At 33.5% G+C, this 24,049-nt stretch overlaps 1 protein-coding gene across 1 annotated transcript in view; it reads right to left on the minus strand.

Annotated features, from left to right (window-relative positions):
* Positions 1-24,049, minus strand: part of OLA1 (Obg like ATPase 1) — a 172,205-nt gene that overhangs the window by 26,477 nt on the left and 121,679 nt on the right. Inside the window, exons 6-7 of the mRNA XM_082465440.1 lie at positions 21,287-21,367; positions 20,880-20,977 (exon numbers count right to left, since the gene is read on the minus strand). Coding sequence (XP_082321566.1) covers positions 20,880-20,977; positions 21,287-21,367 — 179 coding nt within the window. The remainder of the gene's footprint in view (positions 1-20,879; positions 20,978-21,286; positions 21,368-24,049) is intronic.

The raw sequence follows: 24,049 nt of genomic DNA on the forward strand, positions 1-24,049 counted from the left end.
GAGGAGGAACTACTTCAGTAGGTGAGTGGGGATATATAATCACGTGCACAATTGAAAGGTTGTCTTTGGCTAAGTGCATAGAACAGGGGTCAGCAAATCATTGCACATTTTTGTATGGCCCACAAGCTGAGAAGGGTTTTTACATTTAAAAATGATTTCTCAAAAAAACAACAACAAAAAAGGAAGATTATTTTGTGACAGTAAAATTATATGAAATTCAAATGTAAGTGTCCATAAATGAAATTTTATTGGCACATGCCATGCCCATTTGTTTACATACTGTCTACAGCTGCCTTTGCAGTACAACAGCAAAGGTGAGTAGATGTAACAGAGACTGTGTGGTCCTCAAAGCCAAAAATATTTACTTTCTGACCCATTATGGAAATCATCCGCTGCCAGCTGGCATAGACATCCATCTACCTGTGCTCTAAATCTTTGATGTATCTAACCAGAATAGACAGACTTCAAGTGATCTACATATTTCTATTAATGAAGGCTAAAAGTCACAGTTGAAACATAAAGGAATAAAGCCAACTGATTTCATCCAGCCAGCCATTCAACCAATCACAAAGTTTACTGAGTCTGGTGCCAAGCACTGGAGATATAAAATGAACAAAACAGGCATGATCCTCATTTTCATGGAATGTAAATTCTTATGGGACAGAAAGAGAAACAAATAAGTGAGATTATATAACTTATGCTAAGTGCTCAGAAGCAAATACACACGATGCTTTGAACAAAAGGGAGTCTGGGGATTACTCTAGACAGGGTAGTCAGGGAAGGGGTTTCTAAGGAGGACAGAGGAGCCAACCACGGTGGGGAAAAGGGGTGTGGTGAACAGGAGGAGCAGACAGTTAAATGTTCTTAGATTTCCAGACACAGAAACATGCCAGGATGGAGAAATTTATACATTATGAGTAGCACATGCATGGAACACTTTCCCTGATAAATTTTCCAATGGTATTTTTACTACAAAGTACATACAGAGTAATTATATAATGGGTTCAAATGGTTTGGGAACAAAATACAGATTAAAAAAAAGAAACAACAACAACAACACTGTATAATTACTTAATTACCCGAGAGATAAGAATGGGTCCAGAAAGCCATTTCTGCTTATCAGGTATATAGAGTAACAGTCTTTTTTTTTTAAATGGGGAGAAACATTCCACTCAATGTAAGTTTTATAGGATACTGGCAAATGCAAACGTACCAAAGAAAGTATAAATGGTAGGCAATTCTTAATTGCTTAAAATAAAATTAAACTTTTCCTACTACATCACAACAAATATCAAAAATGATCATAAAAGGACAAACAATACTAGAAACCACAGAACGTGCTTCAGCTGTAATTTATACATAGCTAATGCAGTATAACATACCAGTTGAAGCTTGACAAATGATAAGCTATGGACTTTGGGAAAGAGTTAGTGTCATTTGGTGCTTAATTCTAAATTTCTTATTTGGCATATACCAAGTTAACTATTTAAAATACAACCTGTCCATTTTGTGGGTTGGTTATGTAGTTTGTTCCATGTTAAAATAATCAATTCTTTCATTTTCTTGTTTTTCAGGCACAAATAACTTTCTACTTAAAATTTAAGCAGGTTGAGTGATTACAAAATAAAATGTTCAGTAATCTTTTAGATATTTATAAAATTATGAAATTCTAGCTTATTTCTCCTCATGAAAAATGATAAAACATGACTTTCAACTATTTGAAAAGCCAGACACACAGATCTATCGAAACATAAGGTACATTCAATGTAATGATTCATAGTGTCTCTAATAGAAAGATTCAGCAGTTCTCAATCGAGACCTTTATTCCTTCTCTGAGTAAATGATGCCTGAAATTTTTATTCTTGTTCTAATGGAATTTCAATGGCCTTCACTGCAAATCTACTGGAAATTTTTGCATATTAAGTGGAAAAAATTAAATGATGTTAACCACATTTTAATGTGATTAAGGCTGACAGGGTCATTATTTCTGCTAATCACTCAGTTTAAAAAGCTCAAACAAAACTTTATAACAGACAAGGTTTTTAATTTTCTGTATATCTTGTTGAATTTATTTTTTTTTTAAACTACAGAAGAAAAAGAAGGGGAAAAAAACCATACTATAGTCCTTGACAAAAACCCAGGAGTATTTCCTACAATTTGCAGATGGGTTTCATTATACTTAATCTGGTGATGTAAAAACAAAAATGCAAAACAATCTTATACTGCACATGCTTCCCTGGTTTCTTTCCCTTTAAACATGAAGATGGTAAGAAAATACACTTTGTAGAATTCTGAGTTCTGTGTTTCCTATTTACTGCTAAATGGAAACAAATATAGTTTTTTCTTTAGATCTTATAGCAAACTAAAAACAGAATTAATGTATAATACTGCCTCAAGCAATTCTTCAATGTCCTGTTTTTTAGATTAATCTATGCCATGCAACATAGAATATTTCAAATATATCAAAAGAGTGATGCTAATTGCTGCAAGAATAATAGGACTTCTCCTTACAGATAATTTGTTTTTTCTGTTTTCTGATAAGAAATTTACTTTGTTCACGGTCATTCTATACTAGAAACATAATATTAAATTAACTACTTAAGATGGCAGGTATATTTGCTGTAATTTTGGTGCTCTACTTGCAAAGAATTGTTTTTTAAAGTATAATATTTTTGAAGTGAAAATGACTTGGAATCTAGCCTAAAAGACTTAGCCAGGGGGCTTCCCGGGGCTTCCCTGGTGGCGCAGTGGTTAAGAATCTGCCTGCCAATGCAGGGGACACGGGTTCGATCCCTGGTCTGAGAAGATGCCACATGCATCTTCTTTAATTTTCTGGGCATTTCAATATTTTCCGAAAAGAATAAGCTAGGTACATAACCCATATAACTATATAATGAATGAGTCAAGTATCTCACTACTCCTTTTGTTGGCTGTCAGCTGCTTAACCAACAAGAGTTGCTGAAAATCATCTTTATCTTTCAGCTATTAAAATGCTAATTTCTAAAAATGATTTGAGGACTGTAATTCATTTTGACATATGAAGGAAATATGTCTATTCCTAACCCAGGAGTTACAGTTTTTACAGGAACAAAATTAATTAGCTTTTAGAAAAATATGATGAGCAAACAATTTTTGAAAAGAAATACACACCTGAAGTTCAGACAGTCTAATTCATATTGATTCACCCCAACCTAGTAAACTGAAACCAAATTCAATGACTAAAAACAAAACACTTCATACATAAAAAAAGATTAAGTAAATATTTTTTGCACTGTAGTTTTTCTAAAGCTGTATGAAACTATGATTACTGCAAATAATAGTTAAACCAACAATTATAAAACTTAAGCTACAGGTGCAGTACCTTTGTCAAAAAAAAAAAAACAACCCGAAAACCAAAACAAAACAAAAAATAAATGATCATCCTTTTCATGGTAAATTACTCAATTGCATGCAAATGGATAAATGAGTTTACCTCACTGATCACAATCTAAGCAGCTAACAAAAGCAGAGCACCTGGCCACAAACAAGTCCTTTGAAATACAATTTACTATAAAGTTTGAGAAATTGCCGTTCTGCTTTCATATTAAAAATCATAACCAAACTACTTTTCAGCAGGAAGCTCAGCCTTTTGTGAAGAGAAAGAGATTAGGGTCTGTAGTAGATTATTTAAATATCAATAAGTCCAAATTAATGCTGCATTGTAGTCATAATCTTTGGTGTTTCTCGAAAGAATTAATATTGTTGAAATTCAAAAAAATTTTGGTGTGATGCTATGCAATGGTGCATCAACTAATAACCCTCCAGAATTTCTGTGCTCATCTAAAAAGAGTCCCTGCTGAATGTTCTAATGCATCTTATTGTGAATCTTCAGCAAATAAAACTTCATGTATGAGCTCATGATGTGCTTTGCTGCCGGAAAGTCACAGACTCTGTGGGAAGCTCTTTATCTTCCCAGCAGTCAGTTCTCTGAGAACATCAGCGCAGCTACTGTAGTTACCTGTAGATTACTTGTATTTTCTCACATCTGTGTCCAGCAATCTAAACCATGATGATAAAGGGTCATTAGGTTTTGAGTGAGGAAGGGGATGGACTAGACAATTTGCTCTGATAAGCTCCTTGTTGGGAGCTCCAGTTTAGAATGTGAAATGTTGGTATGTACAATTTTACACTAAAAAGAAAAAAGAATTTCACTTTTCTGCACTAACAATTAAAAATGACACAGTTTAACATCTCACTATAGTCTATTGATTCACATTTTACTTGGGGGATTTATAATTAAAAGTATTTAAGAGAAATTTTTCTGCTTGTAAAATGGACGTCTACGCTCTATTAGCCACAAAGAATTCAGGTACAATTACTAAGATAACTGCTGTTTGGAGCACAGCAAAGCAATTTCCCACAGTGGGACTTACAGTTCAATTTACCAGTTGGGCAAATATTTTGTGCTCTGTAGTGGCCAGAGAGTTAAAAGCTATAGGTAACAGTTGAGCCGTGTTATACCTGGAGAAAAGTTTCTTCAATTCAAATGGACGGTTTAGATTTCAAAGTAAAGAGAGTACCCCCAAAGACATTCCCCCAAATTAAAACTGTATAATTTTAAAACTAACACAAAATACAGTTGTCACAGAAACCCTGACTGACCTCTTGTCCTCCCCAAGAATAGAGTTCATAATTTGGAACTCAACACTGTATTTTATTTTCATACTTGTGTTGCATCCTAAATCATTCTGATACTTAATCACATTCTCCTAGTAATCAGCTGATAGAATATGGTATATTCTTGATTAGATTATAGAATGGGAATACTAATTACTTAATTTCAAATGGCTTAGAATAACTGTGTCAGGTTACAGAAATATAAAGAAAAAATTTTTTTCTGGCATCCTTCAGTTACGATGTGACACACCATACAGACAGGATAAAAAGAAGTGTTTTAGTTTAGCGAGAGAAAGAAGAGTTTAAAAAATGCTTGCTAAATTTGCATTCATAATTTATTTCTTTATTTATGTATGTTTATTTTTGTACAATATTATATCTTCTACACATCTTCCTCCAAAAGGAAATTTTAAGAGATAATAGTGACTGGAATAAATAAAACACTACCCTGCCTTAAAGAACTATATTAAAATTACAAAAGTATGTGAATAAAAGCAATATTTAAAAATAAAACACCAAGTAGTGATTTGGCTTTTTGGAAATAACTTTAAAATAGTATTCATTTGGACCATCTGAAGGCTTTCCAATGCTGCTAGAGAAGAAAAATAAAAATATTTATTTTGAAAGTTGTTTGCTAGCACTAAACACAAGCAAGCAATATTTTCCAACAGATTAAAGATAAACTAAGCATTTAAAAATTCCTGTTCTTCCTTTCAAATATATGAATTGTCTAAAATCCTTTTAAGAAAAATCACAAGATGGAAGATATGTCACTAACACCAATGTGGAGTCATATCTTAAAATAAAAATTACCGTATGGGCTTCCCTGGTGGTGCAGTGGTTAAGAATCTGCCTGCCAATGCAGGGGACACGGGTTCGAGCCCTGGTCCGGGAAGATGCCACATGCCACGGAGCAACTAAGCCCGTGCGCCACAACTACCGAGCCTGCGCTCTAGAGCCCACGAGCCACAACTACTGAAGCCCGCGCTCCGCAACAAGAGAAGCCACCGCAATGAGAAGCCCACGCACCACAACGAAGAGTAGCCCCTGCTCGCCGCAACTAGAGAAAGCCTGCACAGCAATGAAGACCCAATGCAGCCAAAAATAAATAAGTAAAAATAATAAAGTTCCCTTAAAAAAAAAATTACTGTAAAATATAACATTTGGGTAACTAACATTAACATCCTAAGGCAATATGGGAACACAAATCCATAATAATTATTCATACACCAAGCCACTGTAAACCTAAATCATTTCTGAAGACCTGAATGTGTCAAGAACTTTGACAATTATGACTGGAGCCAGGAAACTGTAGCAGTACAGAATTTCTTATGAATTTCTCCAGTTACTTTTTATAAATGCTGTCTTGGATGACAGCTTAATGTGTACCACATGCAATATTTATTCTTCTTCAGTGTCAGACTGTCTAGCCATCCAAGGGAATACAAAGAATGTCACTTATTAGGATAAAAGCACAGGGAAGGTAATCAAGGACATATGTAACATCAGCCAATCATGCCCTATTTCAACATCCTATTCCATTCATAACAGTTCAACAATTATTTGCTTACTGATAACTTGCTTTCAGGCTGTTTGTGTTCACCGTAATGGTGGTTTGCATTTATTTTGCTCTTTAGAATTGGACACTTGCTGTGCCATACGTGTTTGTCAAAACTTTGTATCTTCTGTCAGAAATGGCTTAGCATATCAAATAATTTCTATTTGTCAGGAACTACTAATACAACAATCAGTAACCCTTGATGTCAACAGGGCACTGAAATAACCATAAGACAGCAAATATATAACTATTAAATATTTTACAAAAAAAAATCCTATAAAGTGATACATAATAAGAAAGTCATTATTATTAGCTAAGTCACACTCACATACATTCCCATGCATATAGCTAAGAATATTTAATAGGCATTGCTTTTTCTTTTGTTTTGGTTCTCCAAGATGGTAAAATTGTTAAGAATTTCGCAAAGTAATTTGGTGGTCTTTAAACTATACAGCCAAAATGTCTAAGTAAAACCAAGTCACATTAAGACATATACTTGGCCACCAATACAAATTTCATTTAATAATAGATTTAAAATAATGTCCCATCATATATCATAATCACGAAATGGGTAACTGTAGAAACATAATTACTTAATCATATTTAGTCATTAAACTTTAACCAGATACGACTTCAACTATTTATTCTAGAAACAATTAAAAGCTTTTAAAAGTACTAATTTCAAGAGATCTAGACAACTAAGATGTTTACCTCTGAACATAGGAAAGGAAACAAACTGTTGGTATTCTCTCTTGGTCCCTTTTTCTCTTTTGTCTCAGATTTGGCCTGAAGTAAAGTTCTACAATGCAAGAAATATCCCATGCAAACTATTCCATACAATCTTTTTTTAAAAGACTCACAAAAAAAAAACACTTTTAAATAATAAAAACATTATTACAAATTGTTCTTTTTCAGTCTACATCTACCTGAACTGTCTGGTAAACCACTAATTTTCTTAGCTACATAGTACGTGTTACAACATACCTGCTGACAAGACTAAGGAAAAATCCATTTGGGTAGAGATGGAAAGGTATAGGGATTAGTCTTGATTGATGACAGGAGAAACAAAGCAAGATTTTCTAACTGCTACTGTTCCATTTAAAAGTGTTCATGAAACAGTAAAATCTCTCCAAATATGAAGTCTGGTACTTACATTTCTAAATAGACTTCTAACTGGATCACAAACTTTAAAAAAATTTTTTTTTGGTAGGGGAAGCAGAGAGGAAACAAAAATACAGTGAAAGGAAGAGAAATGCAAGTGACCTTATCCTTGTAAATTTCAGAAGGCAGAACATTATAATATTATAAAAAATAAAAATATGTATAATTAGGAGAAATAGAAGAAAATGGGAAGTTGCTATCCTTTATTTCTTGAGAATTAACAGGTTAACAAAATGTTTTAAAGACTTGTTTTAACTTGAGCTCATGAGAGAAAAGTATAAAACATTTTACTGCATTTATAGCATGTTTTTCATGCAACCAAAAGTGCAAAAAAAGAGCTATGTTGGTTGTATACCAGTGAAAATTACAGAAAAGCGTGCTTGCTGGAAAGCAAACATAATTGCAGTGGTTTATGTAAGCAGGACTCAAATTAGTTAAGAGAATTTATTGTGCAATTACAATTGCCAGACACTAATTAACTATAGATCTATCAAATATATGTTTTCATCAAATTATGAGAATTAAACTCCAAGACAAATGGACCTATCTACCACAGAATAATTTCACTTAATATATGTAAAATATTTTATTTAACCCTCATTATTCTGTAAGAAAGTTATTATTCTTCTATTTCACAGGTGAGGAAACAGGGCTATAAGGAAACCAACCAAACAATCTTGAGTCCTGTTTATATAAAAACACTGCATAAATGTTTGCTCTCTAGCTGGTAGGGGTTTCTGTGTAATGTTTACCAGGATACAACCAACACAGACAACTCTTTTTTGCACTTTTTGTTTCATGAAAAGCATGCTATAAATGCAATAAGATGGTTTATACTTTCACGAGCTTGAGAGAAAGATAGATATTTGGGTAGATATTTGCCTTGTTGTGAGGATTAAACCAAATGAGACAACATATGTAAGTGCCCCAAAGTCCGGCATATAATAGGTGTTCAACAAATGGTAGTCATTATTCTGCCCAAGACTTGGATCTATGTGTACATATACATACATACATATGAATATGCATATATAATGTTCTTTCAATTATATTGCTATGTGTTAGTAAAGCATCTGAACAGAACATTATACAAATTATCTGCATGCACTTCAGCTAATAAAAGAGATACATACACATGCACATACATGCGCAATTCCCTACTCCCAGGAAGGTCTCAAAAACACATCCAAGTAACTGAAAATGCAAGAAAACAGAACAAATCGCTATGTGGTTAAAAACAAACACACAAACAAAACAACCAAGTGGTGGAAGAATGTACTTATCTTAAAAAAGAATTGATAACATGTATTTTCCATGTAAAAATATATAAACTATTTTAATTATTGACCCGACAAAGGGTTATTAAATTGGTACAGAGATAAGTCCATGATAATAAAGATACAGTTTCAGGTAAAATTTTTATATTACCTTCAGTTAGCATTCTCTAATCAGGTTATAGTGAAATTTTAGTCTCAAATTTTATAGTGCATGAACTATGCCTAAATGAAATGTATAGTGATAGGGAATGTGGCAAGTATGTGACCTATTTCTCAGGCCTTGTCTACCTTTCCAACATCACCAGTGCACCAATGCTGAGACATCATGGTGCAGTAGTAAAGAACGAGAACTCTGGACATAAACTGCTCAGGTTTGAAGCTTGGCACCATTCTTGGCTAAGTTCCTCAGTCTCTCTATACTTGCTTTGCCTTCCTTAAAATACTAATAGTACTTACTACTCTATAAGGTTGGTGGGAGTCTTAAATGTAATGCATATAGTTAAGTGTTCAGTACATGTTGACTGATGCTGACTACTACTAACATAACAACAACACTTTAGGCGCATGAATTATCCGTTGTTGTTCTATTTCATGATATTCTCTCACTTCCCTGTTCATTTACACACCAACTTCCTTACCCCAGCAGTGAAGAATTGTTCTTAACAAACTGTATGGTATGCTAGAAGAAAGAAACAAGGAAAATTTTGCTTATCATATTAATATATAAAAACTGGTCTGTAGTTATAGCTGTTTTCTGGGGTCTATTCTGCAGTATTATTTTAGACTTGGCAACTTGATGCAATTTTTATATCGGCTTCAATGAGAACAGTTGTATTTTCTCCACCCAAATTTTCATATATGGTATTAATATGTTTAAAAATGGATGCTAAAGCAGGTACTAAAATAGTCTGCTGTAACAGTATCATATAGTTAACAAAACTACAAGGCAAGAGAAAAACGGCAGCAGCAAAAAACTTATTATCCTAAGAAGAGCATATAGTTGTCATGTTGAGAATTGTTTCCTTTTATTAACTAAAACCCTAAACAATTTGGTGGAGATGATATTTCCTGAGATAAAACATAGCAGAACACAAAGTTAGTTAAAGCAATATTTTCAAAGATTTCTGAAGATTCACAAATATATCTTGCAGTGTCGTGTGGAACTGGCACAAACATTCAAGTCAAATGGGTCTATTTCTTCTACTACTACAAGAACTTGGGCATGTTCTGAATCTCTCCAATTGTCTTATCTGTAAAATGGGCATGATAATATCTATGTTTCATAAATATCCTTAAATTTTTCATGTTTCATCTATTCTTCTATTAACATCTCACCAATTTCTAACCTCTAAAGGATGCCTGGCACACAGCAGGAACTCAATAATAAATGATGGTTTACTATGCATGTCTTTTGGTTTGGTACATGAAAAGCTAAGTCACTGTCACTTAATGGGAGGGTGGGGGCAGGACAGAGAAAAGAAAAATGGCACAATTTAAAAGGTAACAATTTTAAGTATAAATTATGTATGAAAACTACCAGTGACCTTCATGTTTCCAACATCCAGATATGCTCTTTGGGAAAAAATGAAACATCACTTAAAAAAAAAAAAAAAGCTAAAAAACAATTACCAACAGACAGATGTTATTCGATCTTTTCCTTTTACATTTCAAAATGGACTAAACCCAAAGATGATTTCCACAGACTGTTCTTTTTAGAGAATTTCTAAGGAAAATGTTGACAATCACCTAGGAATATTGATGAGTACTCCCTTGATATTAATGACAAATACTTAAAGTACTAAAAAGGCACCTTTGTATCTGTATTAATGGAAACACAATCTTATTTATCTCTCTGCTAGCTGAACCCATTCCTAAACTAAAATGCAGATCTCTTAATTCAATTATGAAAATGCTTCATTTTAGTAAAACTCAATTCGAGGCCAAATAATAGTGTCATGAGGGCCATCTCGAGATTTGTCTGAGGATCCAGTGAAGTAACGTAAGTTGAAACACTGTGAAGTTTCAATAAATGTTGGTTGTTATTATTCTCAGTAAAGTTCAATCTACTTCTTTGAGGTCATACATCACGGGACTTTTAAAAGAAGTGATTTACAAGCAGTAGTGTGGGACAGCAAGTTGCTAGACAAGCATGAAAAAGAAAAGATAAAATTCAAAATAAATCTATATAATTGCAAATTTTACTTGAACACATTTAGGATGTTTTAATATGCTTTTTAATTGCAATGTATTTGAATAAAAATTTATTAGCTCTTTTCAAGTGCTTGTCTTCACATTTTATATTCTTTTTCGATGTTCCATCACATTTGCCTTTGCATTTGCTGTTCCCTCTCCCTGGACTAAGTTTTCCTCAGATCCTCCCTCTCTCATGGTGCACTCCCTTGCTTCTTAAAGGCCTTTCCTGACCACCCTAACTAAAATAGCACCCTCCTACCCTGCTTTATTTATTTATTTATTTTATTCATGCATTTATTCTTTCATTCATTTGTAAAAATCGAAAATGTTTTTTGGGAATTTACTATGTACCAATTACTACCCTAAGGATCAAGTGTATCAATTCATATAACAGTCATACCAACTTGATGAGGAAGATAGTTATTATTTTTATTTTTAAAATGAGAAAGGTAAAATTTCCAAAAGATAGACTTTAAAAGCCAGATATAAAATTCTAGCAGCCTAATTTTCTGCCAGAATTTTATATCTGGCTTTTAAACTTCACCAGCACGTTATTCATTCAACAAATATCCTCTGGCTGCTAATTAAATGCTAATTATGCATTATGCTATATGCTAGGTTTATTTGAAAAAAAAAGATAGGGTGATAGTCTTACAGCAATAAAATTATACACGATAAAGAGGGCTGTGGCAAAGGAAATGGAAAAAAATACATTAAAATGTGAGAAATATTATGAAAAAAGTTTACCAAGAGTTAATAATTAATTTTGAAGAAAAAGAAGTATAAATCTTAAATATTAATGCTGAGATTTCAAAGATGCGGACTAGTAAAATGATGGTATCATAAACATAGATGAGGAAATAAAAATGATCAAGTGAAATAGTGATATAAGTTAAGCCACTGAGGTAATCTATTTCTTTTTTTCTCGTTTTTTAAAAATTTTTATTTTATATTGGAGCATAGTTGATTAACAACGTTGTGTTAGTTTCAGATGTACAGCAAAGTGATCCCAATCATTTCCTGACATTATATTAAATATTTGTTTGTTGGTTGTCTATTATTCCATGAGACTATAACCCTTATGGGGGCAAAGGCTTTTTTAAATCAGTCTCAATGTTTATTTGCTTAGAAAAGGAAAAAGGAAGCATAGTACCTATCTCTTCAATGAGCTCACAGTCTTCATAAGAACACATAAACTTGAAATTTATATTCATACTGACAGTTTTTATGAAGTTAAATGTCTTCTTGATAATAAGCATTAAAAAGACTGAACCAGGTACCAATGTGCAGCCTCAAATTTACAGACAGGGGTGTACTCAGAGTTCCTAAGTCAGTTATTTTGAAACATATTTTTTAGCAGAATTTTAAAATTGGTAATAAAAATGGTCACAGATACAAAATATGTCTCACCCAAACTGTACTATTTTTACTACATGGCGGATTAAGTAAGCTTTTGAGGGTGTTTTATAATCAAATGTTTTTGATGGGGAAATGTTTTCTAGGTCAATTTAGAATAAGGAAATGCAATATTTTGAGTAATGTAACTACCTTCAAATATAGATATGCCAATTCTACAAATAAGTTTTATTTCCACTTTGTTCTCATTCTAGACAGAGCAATAGCTACTATGAGGAAGATAAGAGCATGGTAAGATCCAGAAAAGACTTATTTTCAAGGGGTAGAGATATGGGAGTAGGAATGAGAGGAGGGGGAAAGACCAGGTCTTATCTTTAAGTCAGTTCAGAAAAGTTGCTCATGAATTGTGTATCTGCCAACCTCAGGAATGCTCTGGATTGTCCCACAGTTACAAAAAAATCCTACCATGACAAACCTACATATGAGGGTTGAGAAGGTACTAGACATTTGCATGGGCACCTTTTCATTGTGAATTTGCTATAATTCACTAAAATCATAAAATTCTAGCACTAGAAGGGAACCTCAGAGATGATCTCCTTTAATTCTTTACTAACCTTTACTGCCTCATTCCCAACACACATATATACATTCAGAAACAGAGAATCTGGGATACAGTGGAACTGTTTTAAAAGGCTTTAAAGAATAAACACCAATTTTTTAAAAAAAATTATGCTATCATAACAATTAAAGAATGATTTACTCTAATGGAAGCCCAGGAGTGACAATAAAATCCTCTAAGCTTCAAATGATGAAGTCACAGGGCCTAACCTGAGAGAGAGATGAGGGCAGAGTCCTATGGAAGATGGTGATATCATGGGAGTTTTATTGCTACCGCCACTGTGCAATAGAGATGGTTCTCAGTTTGTTTTTGTTTTGGATGACAACTGTTTCAAAGCATAGAATTATAGCTGTAAACATATACATGATACATTGTTCCTTTATCGATATAATGGAAAGAAAAACCAAGGGAATGTATCCCAAAGATACATTTAGAAGACTTAACAAGTCCTTTTTCTATAACTGTATTCTTTTTGAGTTATGTTAATTAAATTTTGGAAATATTGTTTATACAGAACACATTTTATGTGAACATTCTGATGAACTGTCTTCAATACATGAATGGGTATATAATTTGCCTGAGGTTGAAGAACTAGTTAGCAGCAAATAAGGACCACAAAACTAGCATTTCAAATTCTAAAGTAGCTGTATTCTCAATACATCAAACTTCCTGATAACATACACTACCTAATTTACAAATAGACTATATGCTCTAAGCTTCTTAGAATTCACTTTCCTTACAGAACCAATGTTATCAATGGTATCCAGCATTTTGGTCTAGCCTTCAGAAGTCTATTTAACTTATAATGTAGTTGAACTACAATAGTATCTCCAAAGGTAGTTCTAGTGACTGGGGAACACAGGAGAGACCACAGAAGACAGGGGCACAGAAAACAATACTCCTCTCCTATTTTGCATAACCAGGAGATATTAGGCAAAACATTGAAATTGCCCCAAATGGCACTTTCTCCTTTCCTTTTCTACAGCCTTCTCCCAGGAAAACACTGTTATTGAGATCGCATATACTACTGTTAGACTCCATTCTTCAGCCTTCACAAGGCCCTGCCCTCTCTTATCACCAACAGTCCTAAGATTTCTGGGCTTCAACAGTCGCCTCTACCTCCACCAACTACTACTCAAAACTCCCATTTTATGAGTGTAGTTCATCTCATCTCATAGTTTTAGAAACAAAATCTGACTCAACAGTCCTTAACCTCTGGGACACAGATTTTTAAGAATATTAATAGACCTTGAAGTATTCACCAAAGTGAGTCGGGTAGAGAGGCAGAGAAACTCTGTGTACATGAATTACTCGTGATTTGAGGAACATTATATAGCTGTATGCCAAAGTTTGCCTTTCATTTCCTAGGTTATATATGTGTGTGCATGTATGGGGAATATATGTTTTAATTTCATGAGAGAATCCTAGAGAACACTTGTTTTTTGTGAAAGAGCTTTTGTCTCTTAAAGCTAGAAGAAAATTTGTAAAACTTCTCCCTATTATATGCAGTGAAATTCTTCAGCCACTTTAAAAAAGATGAAAGTCCTGACACATTTGATAAATTATATTGCTCATAAATTAGTAAGTCAACAGATGGTGCTAATGAAGATAACAACTGACTCCCAAAAGTACAGTATCACTTTCTCAAAATCAGTGAACGATCTTGCAAAGAGAAATTATTGCCTATAAACTGTATTGGGCAAAAAGGCAAATAGGCCAGGGGAAATTCCTAACATGCCTAATATGGTGGGTCAATAGCATTATATCCATATAAAAAGATGTGCTTTCTTCCATAATTATCTTTTTTTTTTTAAATTTATTATTTATTTATTTATTTATGGCTGTGTTGGGTCTTCGTTTCTGTGCAAGGGCTTTCTCTAGTTGCGGCAAGTGGGGGCCACTCCTCATCGCGGTGCGCGGGCCTCTCACTGTCGCGGCCTCTCCCATTGCGATGCGCAGGCTCAGTAGTTGTGGCTCACGGGCTTAGTTGCTCCGTGGCACGTGGGATCTTCCCAGACCAGGGCTCGAACCCGTGTCCCCTGCATTGGCAGGCAGATTCTTAACCACTGCGCCACCAGGGAAGCCCCCATAATTATCTTTTTTTTAAAAATTTTTATTTATTTACTTATTTTTATTTTTGGCTGCATTGGGTCTTCGTTGCTGCACACGGGCTTTCTCTAATTGCGGCGAGCGGGGGATATTCTTCCTTGTGGTGCGCGGGCTTCTCATTGCAGTGGCTTCTCTTGTTGCGGAGCACGGGCTCTAGGCACATGGGCTTTAGTAGCTGCAGCACGTGGGCTCAGTAGTTGTGGCTCGTGGGCTTTAGAGCTCAGGCTCAGTAGTTGTGGCGCACAGGCTTAGTTGCTCCGCGGCATGTGGGATCTTCCTGGACCAGGGCTCGAACCTGTGTCCCCTGCATTAGCAGGCAGATTCTTAACCACTGCGCCACCAGGGAAGCCCTGTAATTATCTTTTTCAAACATGGAATCAGAGGTGTGATTTGGTTTCATTATGACTACGTGCTCTAGGGCACTAACATCTCTTGACAGGAATTATGAAATTGCTGAAAGAGTAACCAAAAACCACTTAATGAAACCAGAAAAGTACACAAGTATTATTACATGTACATACATATCAAATGCCAAAGGACATTCAAATAAAGATTCCTGAATGGCCAAAGGTCTTTTCCCTCCCACTTCTTTCAGCCTTCCATCTTTTGTAATAAAAAGACTGTCTTGCTTTAGTGTATTTTTTTTCACTCTCAAGATTTTGGTCAGAGAAACTAAGAAATAGTCAACTCCACAAAATCCATTCACCGGAAATTATTGAAATCCTAATTCATAGTGCATATGGTACCATTTCAAAGCTTTATCATAACACAAATTAAAAAGTAAATAATTGATAATTGTCCAATAGCAAAAACAAGAAACTATAAAACAGAGAAGGGGTCTTAAGAAAATTTTTTCTTTTTGAATTCATTTACAACTTACTTCAGTAAAATTAAGAATATTTTGTATAGGATTTACCAATTTAATCAATCTCATACTAAAAAAAGGAATCGCTCAGTTTAGGCTTCCAGAATATCCTTAACCTGTTCTATCACCCTTTTATATCTGGCAAAGAAGCAAATAAACACTAGTCCTCATAAAGCAATCTCCACTAAAAGTTACAAATTATAGCTTTTAAAATTTAATTCAGCTAAAAAACTCCTCACATGTTAAAACAAACTTACCAACATTACGTTGTGATTTCAAGAAGGTAGGAACACACTTACAATAAAAAAATGTTTTCTCACAGCCTTCATAATGTTAGGTACTTCAAGATGAAGCTGACACAACATTCCCCCCAAACCATAAGAACCACAAGTGATTTTTTAAAAAAACAGAAATTATAATCCCAAAGAAACACTGCATGGATATTTCAGGGCTTTTACTTTGCCAGACTAGTGGACGATAAAGTGAAACATTTAAAAAAACCTTATACATGTGAATCTTGCTTTATATACTAGTGTATGTTCCTGAAAACTTTATATGAATTGAACCTAATTTCAAATCTACTTGAGAAGCTTTCTGAACTAAAATGAATAATTTATTTAAGAATAATTAATCATTCCCATTTTATTTGTTTCGAGTAAATCGAATGTATAACAACGTGATTTTTTTCAAAGCAGCATTATCTGTGTTAAATTTCTAGCTTCAATGAATAATCTTGTCAGAAATTGATGACTTCTTATAGTAGTTTTACAGAATACATCATGGCATTCCTGAAAGGCCAAGAAAATGCTGTGGGAAGAAGGTTATATTAACCTTCTACAAATATAATTGTGAAGTGGACTTTTCCTCACGTTGAGTTAAGTGTATAGCCTGAAAATAATGGAAATCAGTGAATGATGGAAATCGGTGAAATCACCTGTAATAGTGAATACTGCTCCTACTGATAAGACGTAATGGAAATGTGCTACTACATAACATGTGTTGTGGAGAACAATGTCCAAGGATGAGTTAGGTAGAACAATTTCTGTCAGACCTCCGACTGTAAACAGGAAAATAAAACCTAAGGCTCACAGTATGGCAGATCATTCAACATTACCTCTGTGGAGGGTTGCCAATCAACTAAATACTTCTACTCCTATAGGAATAGCGATAATTATTGTAGATGTGTAAAGTATGCTTATGTGACAACATCTATACTTATTGTGAATATATGATGAGCTTGCACAAGAAAGCCTAAGAACCAATCGATATTATAGCTCAAACTATCCCTATATACCTGAAAGGTACTTTTTTCCTGGATAGTACGTAACATATATAAATATAGTTTTATATTTACACATACATTAAAAATTATATGCAAAAAATGTTCACACTTCCCTCTTTGTAAATAGTTGCTGAGATACAGTATCTGTAATTCTTATATACAGTTCAAGATATCAAGAATATATTGGGCTTATTCCATGATTTTCCCCCTAGCCAGGTACATAATGTACAGTATCACCAAACTACATTTAGTTGTTATGTACAAATTATGTGGAAAACTAACAAAAACAGAAAAGTTGGGGTAGGGGAGACAGAATCATAGTAAAATATGAATTAATAAAACATTTTTCTATTTAAAATTCATTTAGTGAACCTGACACATTGCCCTTGATTACACAACAGCTTAAAAGACTTTGCAACTACTTGTCTACCTATCTTGAATCAATTTCAACACTCAGATTAATTGACTCTTATATAATATTAGTCAGAGAATAATGTTCAGTGACCACAAGCCCACCACAGCATATGCAAATACATGTTTTACACACACACACACACACACACACACGCATACAAGAAGTCTGAATGTCTTAAATTTTAGTTATACTTTTCAGTTGAATATGAATATGTAGTATAATAAACAACAAAATAAAATTATCCTTTATCAACAGTTTTAAGAAGGATGGGGACAAGAGAACACAAAAAAGAAACATAATTGGAAGCTATGTAGGTGTACAAAATTAGTTTGTTCTACCAATTTCATAATTGGATAGCATATACTACTAACAGAGCAGCAAAGGTGCAAAGATTGAAATTTACACCCCTAATTAAGCAACGGTTTGGCAGGTCTAATGTCCTATACCTGCTTGACTCCATGACTCACTAGGCGATCTCAAACGAAAATTAATACTGCACGTAACAGGATCTTAGTTATAAATAACTGATCATGTTTAAAATATGAAATCCTCAAGTGTTCAAAAATCATTGACATCTGCCAGAGACGACGACGACGATGACAACACAACAACTTCTGCATAGTTTTATTCATTCAAAGAACAGCAATATATAATAATAAAAAAATTTTCTGTGGATTCCCCTTACAACATCTTGATTACTGCCATCTAATCACAACACAACTGTAACTAACCCGGCTGCCATGTTATTAGCTTCTCTTCAGGGGCTAGGTCTTAATCATAAATCAATGAAATGACTAATTCAACACTGTTAAAACCAGTGAGTAGATGCTCAGAGCCATTCCGGTTTTTACATCTTTCAAAAAGGTCAATACACCTACTCAGTAACACAATAGACTTGTCTTTCAAAATGCTTCCTTATTTTCTAGGACTTAAAAATTAACATGTTACCATTTAAATTTAACGTGAACTTTAACTAGTAATTAAAACGTTCATTACTTCTGAAATGGTGACCCCCTAAAATATAGTTTGTCTTCCTCTTGTGGCCAGAATCACAAACTCCTCCTCCTCTTTCCTGACCATTTAAAATAGCTTTCTAGATCTAAAAGACCCATGAAAATATTTATTACTACTTCCTGCATCAGTCTTAATTTGCTACAGTAACATTACATAATAACCTTAAAAAACAAAACCTTTTTCTTTTGCTAAAGGAGCAACTAATGCAAATGGAGCTGAGATATAAACATTACCAAAAAACAAGATGCTAACACAAATTTAAAGGATTTAGTAATTAAAATATATTTTAACTATTTACATCTGCTTGCAATGTTATAAGTGATGAAAACCTAGTGTTCATATCCTTCATAATAAAAATTTATTCTGCACTTTAATACAAAGGCTATGTTGCATAAACAGATTTAAAGCTGTAGCAGAGTGGCTGAATGAAAGGAGAATGGCAATCTTTCTGGCTCCAGTAGATGCCATTCCCTATCACACAATGTTTCCCACTCATAAATACATGACAAATACTTCCTCAATCATTTTTTACGAGCAGGGATGCACAGGGGGTAGTCAATGGCTAGCTTGAGGGAAAATAGGAACAGCAGGCGGCAGAAACTGTACAGAAAATGGCTATGTGGTAAATTCTCTTCTGGAACATCACTCAGTTACCCAGTCTTTGATCTTTCAGCTACAATTACACTAACTTCCACAAGATCTGACTCCCCCCACCCTCACCAAACATACACACTACCCCAAACCAGATCATCAGTCATACATAAAATCTAAAATTTGGTTTTATAAATAGGATCATCCATACCTCTACATTTTTATAAATTAAAATTTGCTATTTAGACAAGAGTTTACTTCCAACTGGCTATAACCATATCATCATCACAACTGGTCTCACAAAAAACATGGGGTGTCTGGCGACAGCTAAATCACAGACTGGCGCCTCCCAAGCAGTCTGTCTGCCATTAGGGTCTGGGAAATGGTATTTACTGTACAATTAGAGCCAGGGAGTTCTACCTGTAATCATCCAAATACAGGTGTGAGAAGCTCCTTTGGGCAAGGAAAGTGACTCATCCCTTTTCATGTAAACTTTGATGTCTGTATTGTTTCACAGAGCCTCGGGAAACCTTACCATTCATACTACAATGAGATTTACTAACTGAAGTCAAATAATATATTTAAAATTCCTTCCCAAAGGTAATAATTTTTAACATATCAATCACAAAATTTATAAGAATTTTATATAAGAAACAAGATAGAACTGTTTATTTTAAAGTTAATTATCGATTGGAAGTCACTGACCAGTCAGAACTGAATTTTCATGTCAGGTTTATGCTTTCTAGAACATTACAAATTAAGAGGCCAAATTCAGTTTCCTATCAGGAACACAAAATGTCTTATAGTAGTAATATCAACAGGGCATTTTTAGTTGCAGTAATTTCACAGAATTTATTCTAATGATTTATTGGAGTTAACCATCTGACATTAATTATTGTTTTGGCTTCCAGTCTATGAATGTTTATTTTTCAGTTTAAAGCTTCTCACTCTTTGATATCATATGGAAATGAGAATTTTTAATGGAAAATTGAAACCATGTGCATCTAAGTACTTAATGAAGTACAGGGGAAAACAAATGAAAATATATTTTAGGAGAATTCAAATATTTTACTTTGGATGGTTTTGGTTTGTTTGTATGACTTAACAGTATAAAATACTGAGGGTCCAGTGAGTACCATGCCAAATGTGAACATGCTCTTATGTTACATAACATATGATTTTCTGAAGTTACTAGTGAACTAAAGGAAACCTTGTACATTTTGGTTACATGTGAAAAATGACACTCAATACATGAATGCATAGTTTTTACCTTTGTGTATTTTAAAGTATTTTGAAACAAATACCTGGTCTTTCCCTCCACCATACCGTTTTTTTTTTAATTAAAAAAATGTTTTTTAAGTATTCAATCTGAATTTTAAAACTTATGCCCAGCTACAATTCCAAGTAGATATTTTAAAGTCACATATAAAATCAACAAAGCTAGACTTTCCTAGTTTAAAAAGCTTTATTGCTCTAACTACATTTATTCTTTTTGCAAAGGAAATATTAATGTCTATTCAATAAATTTGATAATTAAATATGTATAATTCAATATTGCCTAATGTAATTCCTTTTTTTTTCTCTTAAGTTCTCTCAGTGTAAATCATTAGGAGACTCATCTTGGAATGTTAACACTAGGCAAAGCTCTCTCATCCATTTTAAACTTTTTAATAATAAGGAGAAAAATTTTAAATCAAACATAGCAGTAACTACATATGTATGTGTGTTTGTGTGTGTTCAGATATGATATGTCGGGGTACATCTGGGGAGAAAAAAAACTTACCATTTGTTTTTCTTTCTAATGTAGTCTTTTTCAGAAAGATTAACCAAGTAGACCATTGGTTTTGAAGTCAGAAATAAGTGTTTATTCAACACTTCAATCTAAAGTGGGAGATAGAAAAAGAGTCCTTTTTAAAAGTTGAGTAAATATTAAGTCACTGAAGAACTTGAAAGAAAACTCTATTTAAACAAGAAGCCATTTTATAATTCTTGTTTCTAAAAGATTAGTTGTCAGAAAATAGGGGAATAGTAGGGGAAAAGAAAAAATAACAAGCCTGGGAATAAGAAATCATTGAGAGAAATAAAGTTTAACTAGATATAATAATAAGTGTAAAATAATGACAACTTTAATTTGTTCTCTAAGAAATCAAAGCAAAGGTAATAATAGATGGCATCATATTTATAATTTACCTCTTTGTCATTCCAATCATGACAGAAGCGAACAGGTTTCTTTTGATCTATAACCCAGGATTTGACTTTGCACATTATGTCCTATACACAATTGAGAAAAAAAGTAAATACAAGGTGAATACTAAGCATTTAGATACTAAATATTAAAATTAAAAGTTTTCAAGCCCTCAATTAAAAGTTGACTATAAAAATAAAGTCAACTTTTTTATGAAAGAACTAAGTCGCACAGATAATTATTTTCAATATCTCATTAAAATATGAAATACGAAATGAAACATTAATGTGGCATTAAAATTTTACCATATGAAATGTGGAATACTAGCAAAATTAGTAACAATCTTAAAAATTTCAAGACAATTAAAACATACCAAAGACTTCAAAGAGTTAATAATATCTCAACATTATCTAGTGATGTAATCTGCAAGATAAACATGCTGTTAGGAAATGGGGGGGAATACTGGAGAAAGATTGAATTATAATTTTTTCCTTAAAAAGAAAAACAAAATAGATGAAATTGAGCCTATTATTGATGATCTACCCTCCAAAATATTAAATCAATTGACCAAAACCCTTTTTATTCTGAATTAATTTTTTGCTGACACCTTCTCCCTGCCCACTTCTCCTGTCCCTGCTCCAACCCACCCCCTCAACCTGCCAAAGCCTCCATTACACAATGGCAAGAGCCCTGCACTGGTGACCTCCAACCAGCTGCATTCACTTTCAGAACATCTCTCTCTGCTGGAAATCTAAAGGCCTTTTAGTTAGCAAGCTAGTGTGCATTCAGAAGGAGTAACTGCAGGAAGAGCCCAATGTGCTTTGTTTCTCTGGCCTTCCTTCACAGAAAGATTAATCATCTGTGAAATGGAAACGGCAAACAGCAAGTGACACAAACTGAACCCTTCAAGCCTTTCCTCATCAGTTTTGTGGTTCTGAATCTAAAAGCTGCGTGTGGCAAGGTTCTCCTTACAGGCAGGTGTTAATAAAAGGCTCTTGGGTCTGAAAGGTCAAACTTAGCTCTTCCAGAAGAAGTGCGTTTGAGAGTCATCTGTTTTTTGTTGTTGTTGTTGTTAAAGATAACTTATGGGTATGTTTTAAATATGCATTTCTCAAAATTTATTGTAATACACAATAATTAGTAATAGATTTCTTAGATTTTCATTGATGTATTTTACTTTATCATAAATCATTAGTCTTCTATAAATATCCACTTGTTAAATTACGTCAGTATTTAGTATACCTTCCTTCCAAATCTTGCTGTTACCAACAGGAAAAATAAGGAAAAAGCCCTATATCCTTAGATCCTGATTTGAAACCCTCCAGGAAAAGGACTTCCCACAGACTTCAACAAGGAAGGGGCAAGCCGAAAACTTTTAATGAAATCTAACATGGTCTGCTTAAGAATAATCACTTTTACTCTTCTATTTCACTCATAAATGTTTAAAAGTGGCTAATGTAACACCATTTCCTACAAGGAGAAGATCAAAGTGCTATATTACAAATGCATTATGATTAAAAAAGCCCTGTGCAGCCTTGCTATTAACTGTTCTTTAAACCCTAAAAGGCTTCCCATAGATCTCACTTGGCACTGCATATACAACCTTTGACAAGTAATGTAGACCATTTTTATTCATTGCCTAAAATTGTAGGCAATTATGTGCGTCACACTGGCCACCTGCAAATTCTGAATGCCTGCTCCAGTTGTCAGTGCAAAAAACTAATGTCGGAGGGGATTAATCTAGGGGGAGAGAGTCCTCTTTAATGGCTCCAGCAGGTGAAATGGCCCAGCTGGTTACTATGATGAGAGGCCAGAACAGCTTATGTGGAGACACGCAACAAGATTATACAAAAGAAGGAGAAAACAGTGGTACCATCTTACATTTGGTTCCATTAGTTTTTTTCAATTAAAAAAATCAAAGAAAATAGATAAAGGAAAGCCAAACCAAAAATAAGGAAGGAAATTAAATCTTAATCATATAAAAAGTGTAAAATACTTCTGTAACTATAAACATTTTCACGAAACCAAAGGGCCTCAATAAATGCTGATTGCTAGTGAAGGAATTTCAGTATTTCAATTTCATTTTAAATTAACTAAAGCATCACTTCAGAAATAGAGATCCTATCACAAAATCTTTTTGGCATTAGTTTCTTTCCCCCTTCATACCACCATATTATATTACAAATTAGGAGCACTCAAATTTTAGATAAAGAGAATTAATTCATAATTAAAGTTCTAAAGAAGTATATTCACTAAAGCCACATTCAAATCCTTTTAGAAAAATTTAAAGATTATAACCAAGTTTTTAAACAGTTGGAAGTAAAAATATTTTAAAACTTAAAATATTCTATTTTACACTCAGTACTCTCTTAATTATCCCTACAAAAGATTTAAAAGCCAAGAAAAGACACCTTAGATTATTAAGATGCCAGTTTTACTTAAGACAAATCAAAAATAGATTGCTCTCAGATAAGATTATCTTATGTAAATGATCATTATATGGTATAGCTGCAAAGTGCTGTCTTTCTTACATAAAGTAAAAATTTTTAGTTTTAGCAAAATTAAAGATGCTACGTTCCTTATCTGAAAAACTGCTGATCAAATGAAAGAAAACATTTGGACTTATCTGTATAAAATACTTAATGGATTGACTGAATTTTTCCTATGCTTGTATATATAAACACATATATTAATAATTATAGTTAGAACAATATTCCATTTAATTGAATTTGGTTAACTGAAAAAACAACCTAATACATAACTTAACT

This window comes from Balaenoptera physalus (assembly GCF_965194825.1).
Source record: "Balaenoptera physalus genome assembly, chromosome: 6".
Lineage (NCBI taxonomy): Eukaryota > Metazoa > Chordata > Mammalia > Artiodactyla > Balaenopteridae > Balaenoptera > Balaenoptera physalus.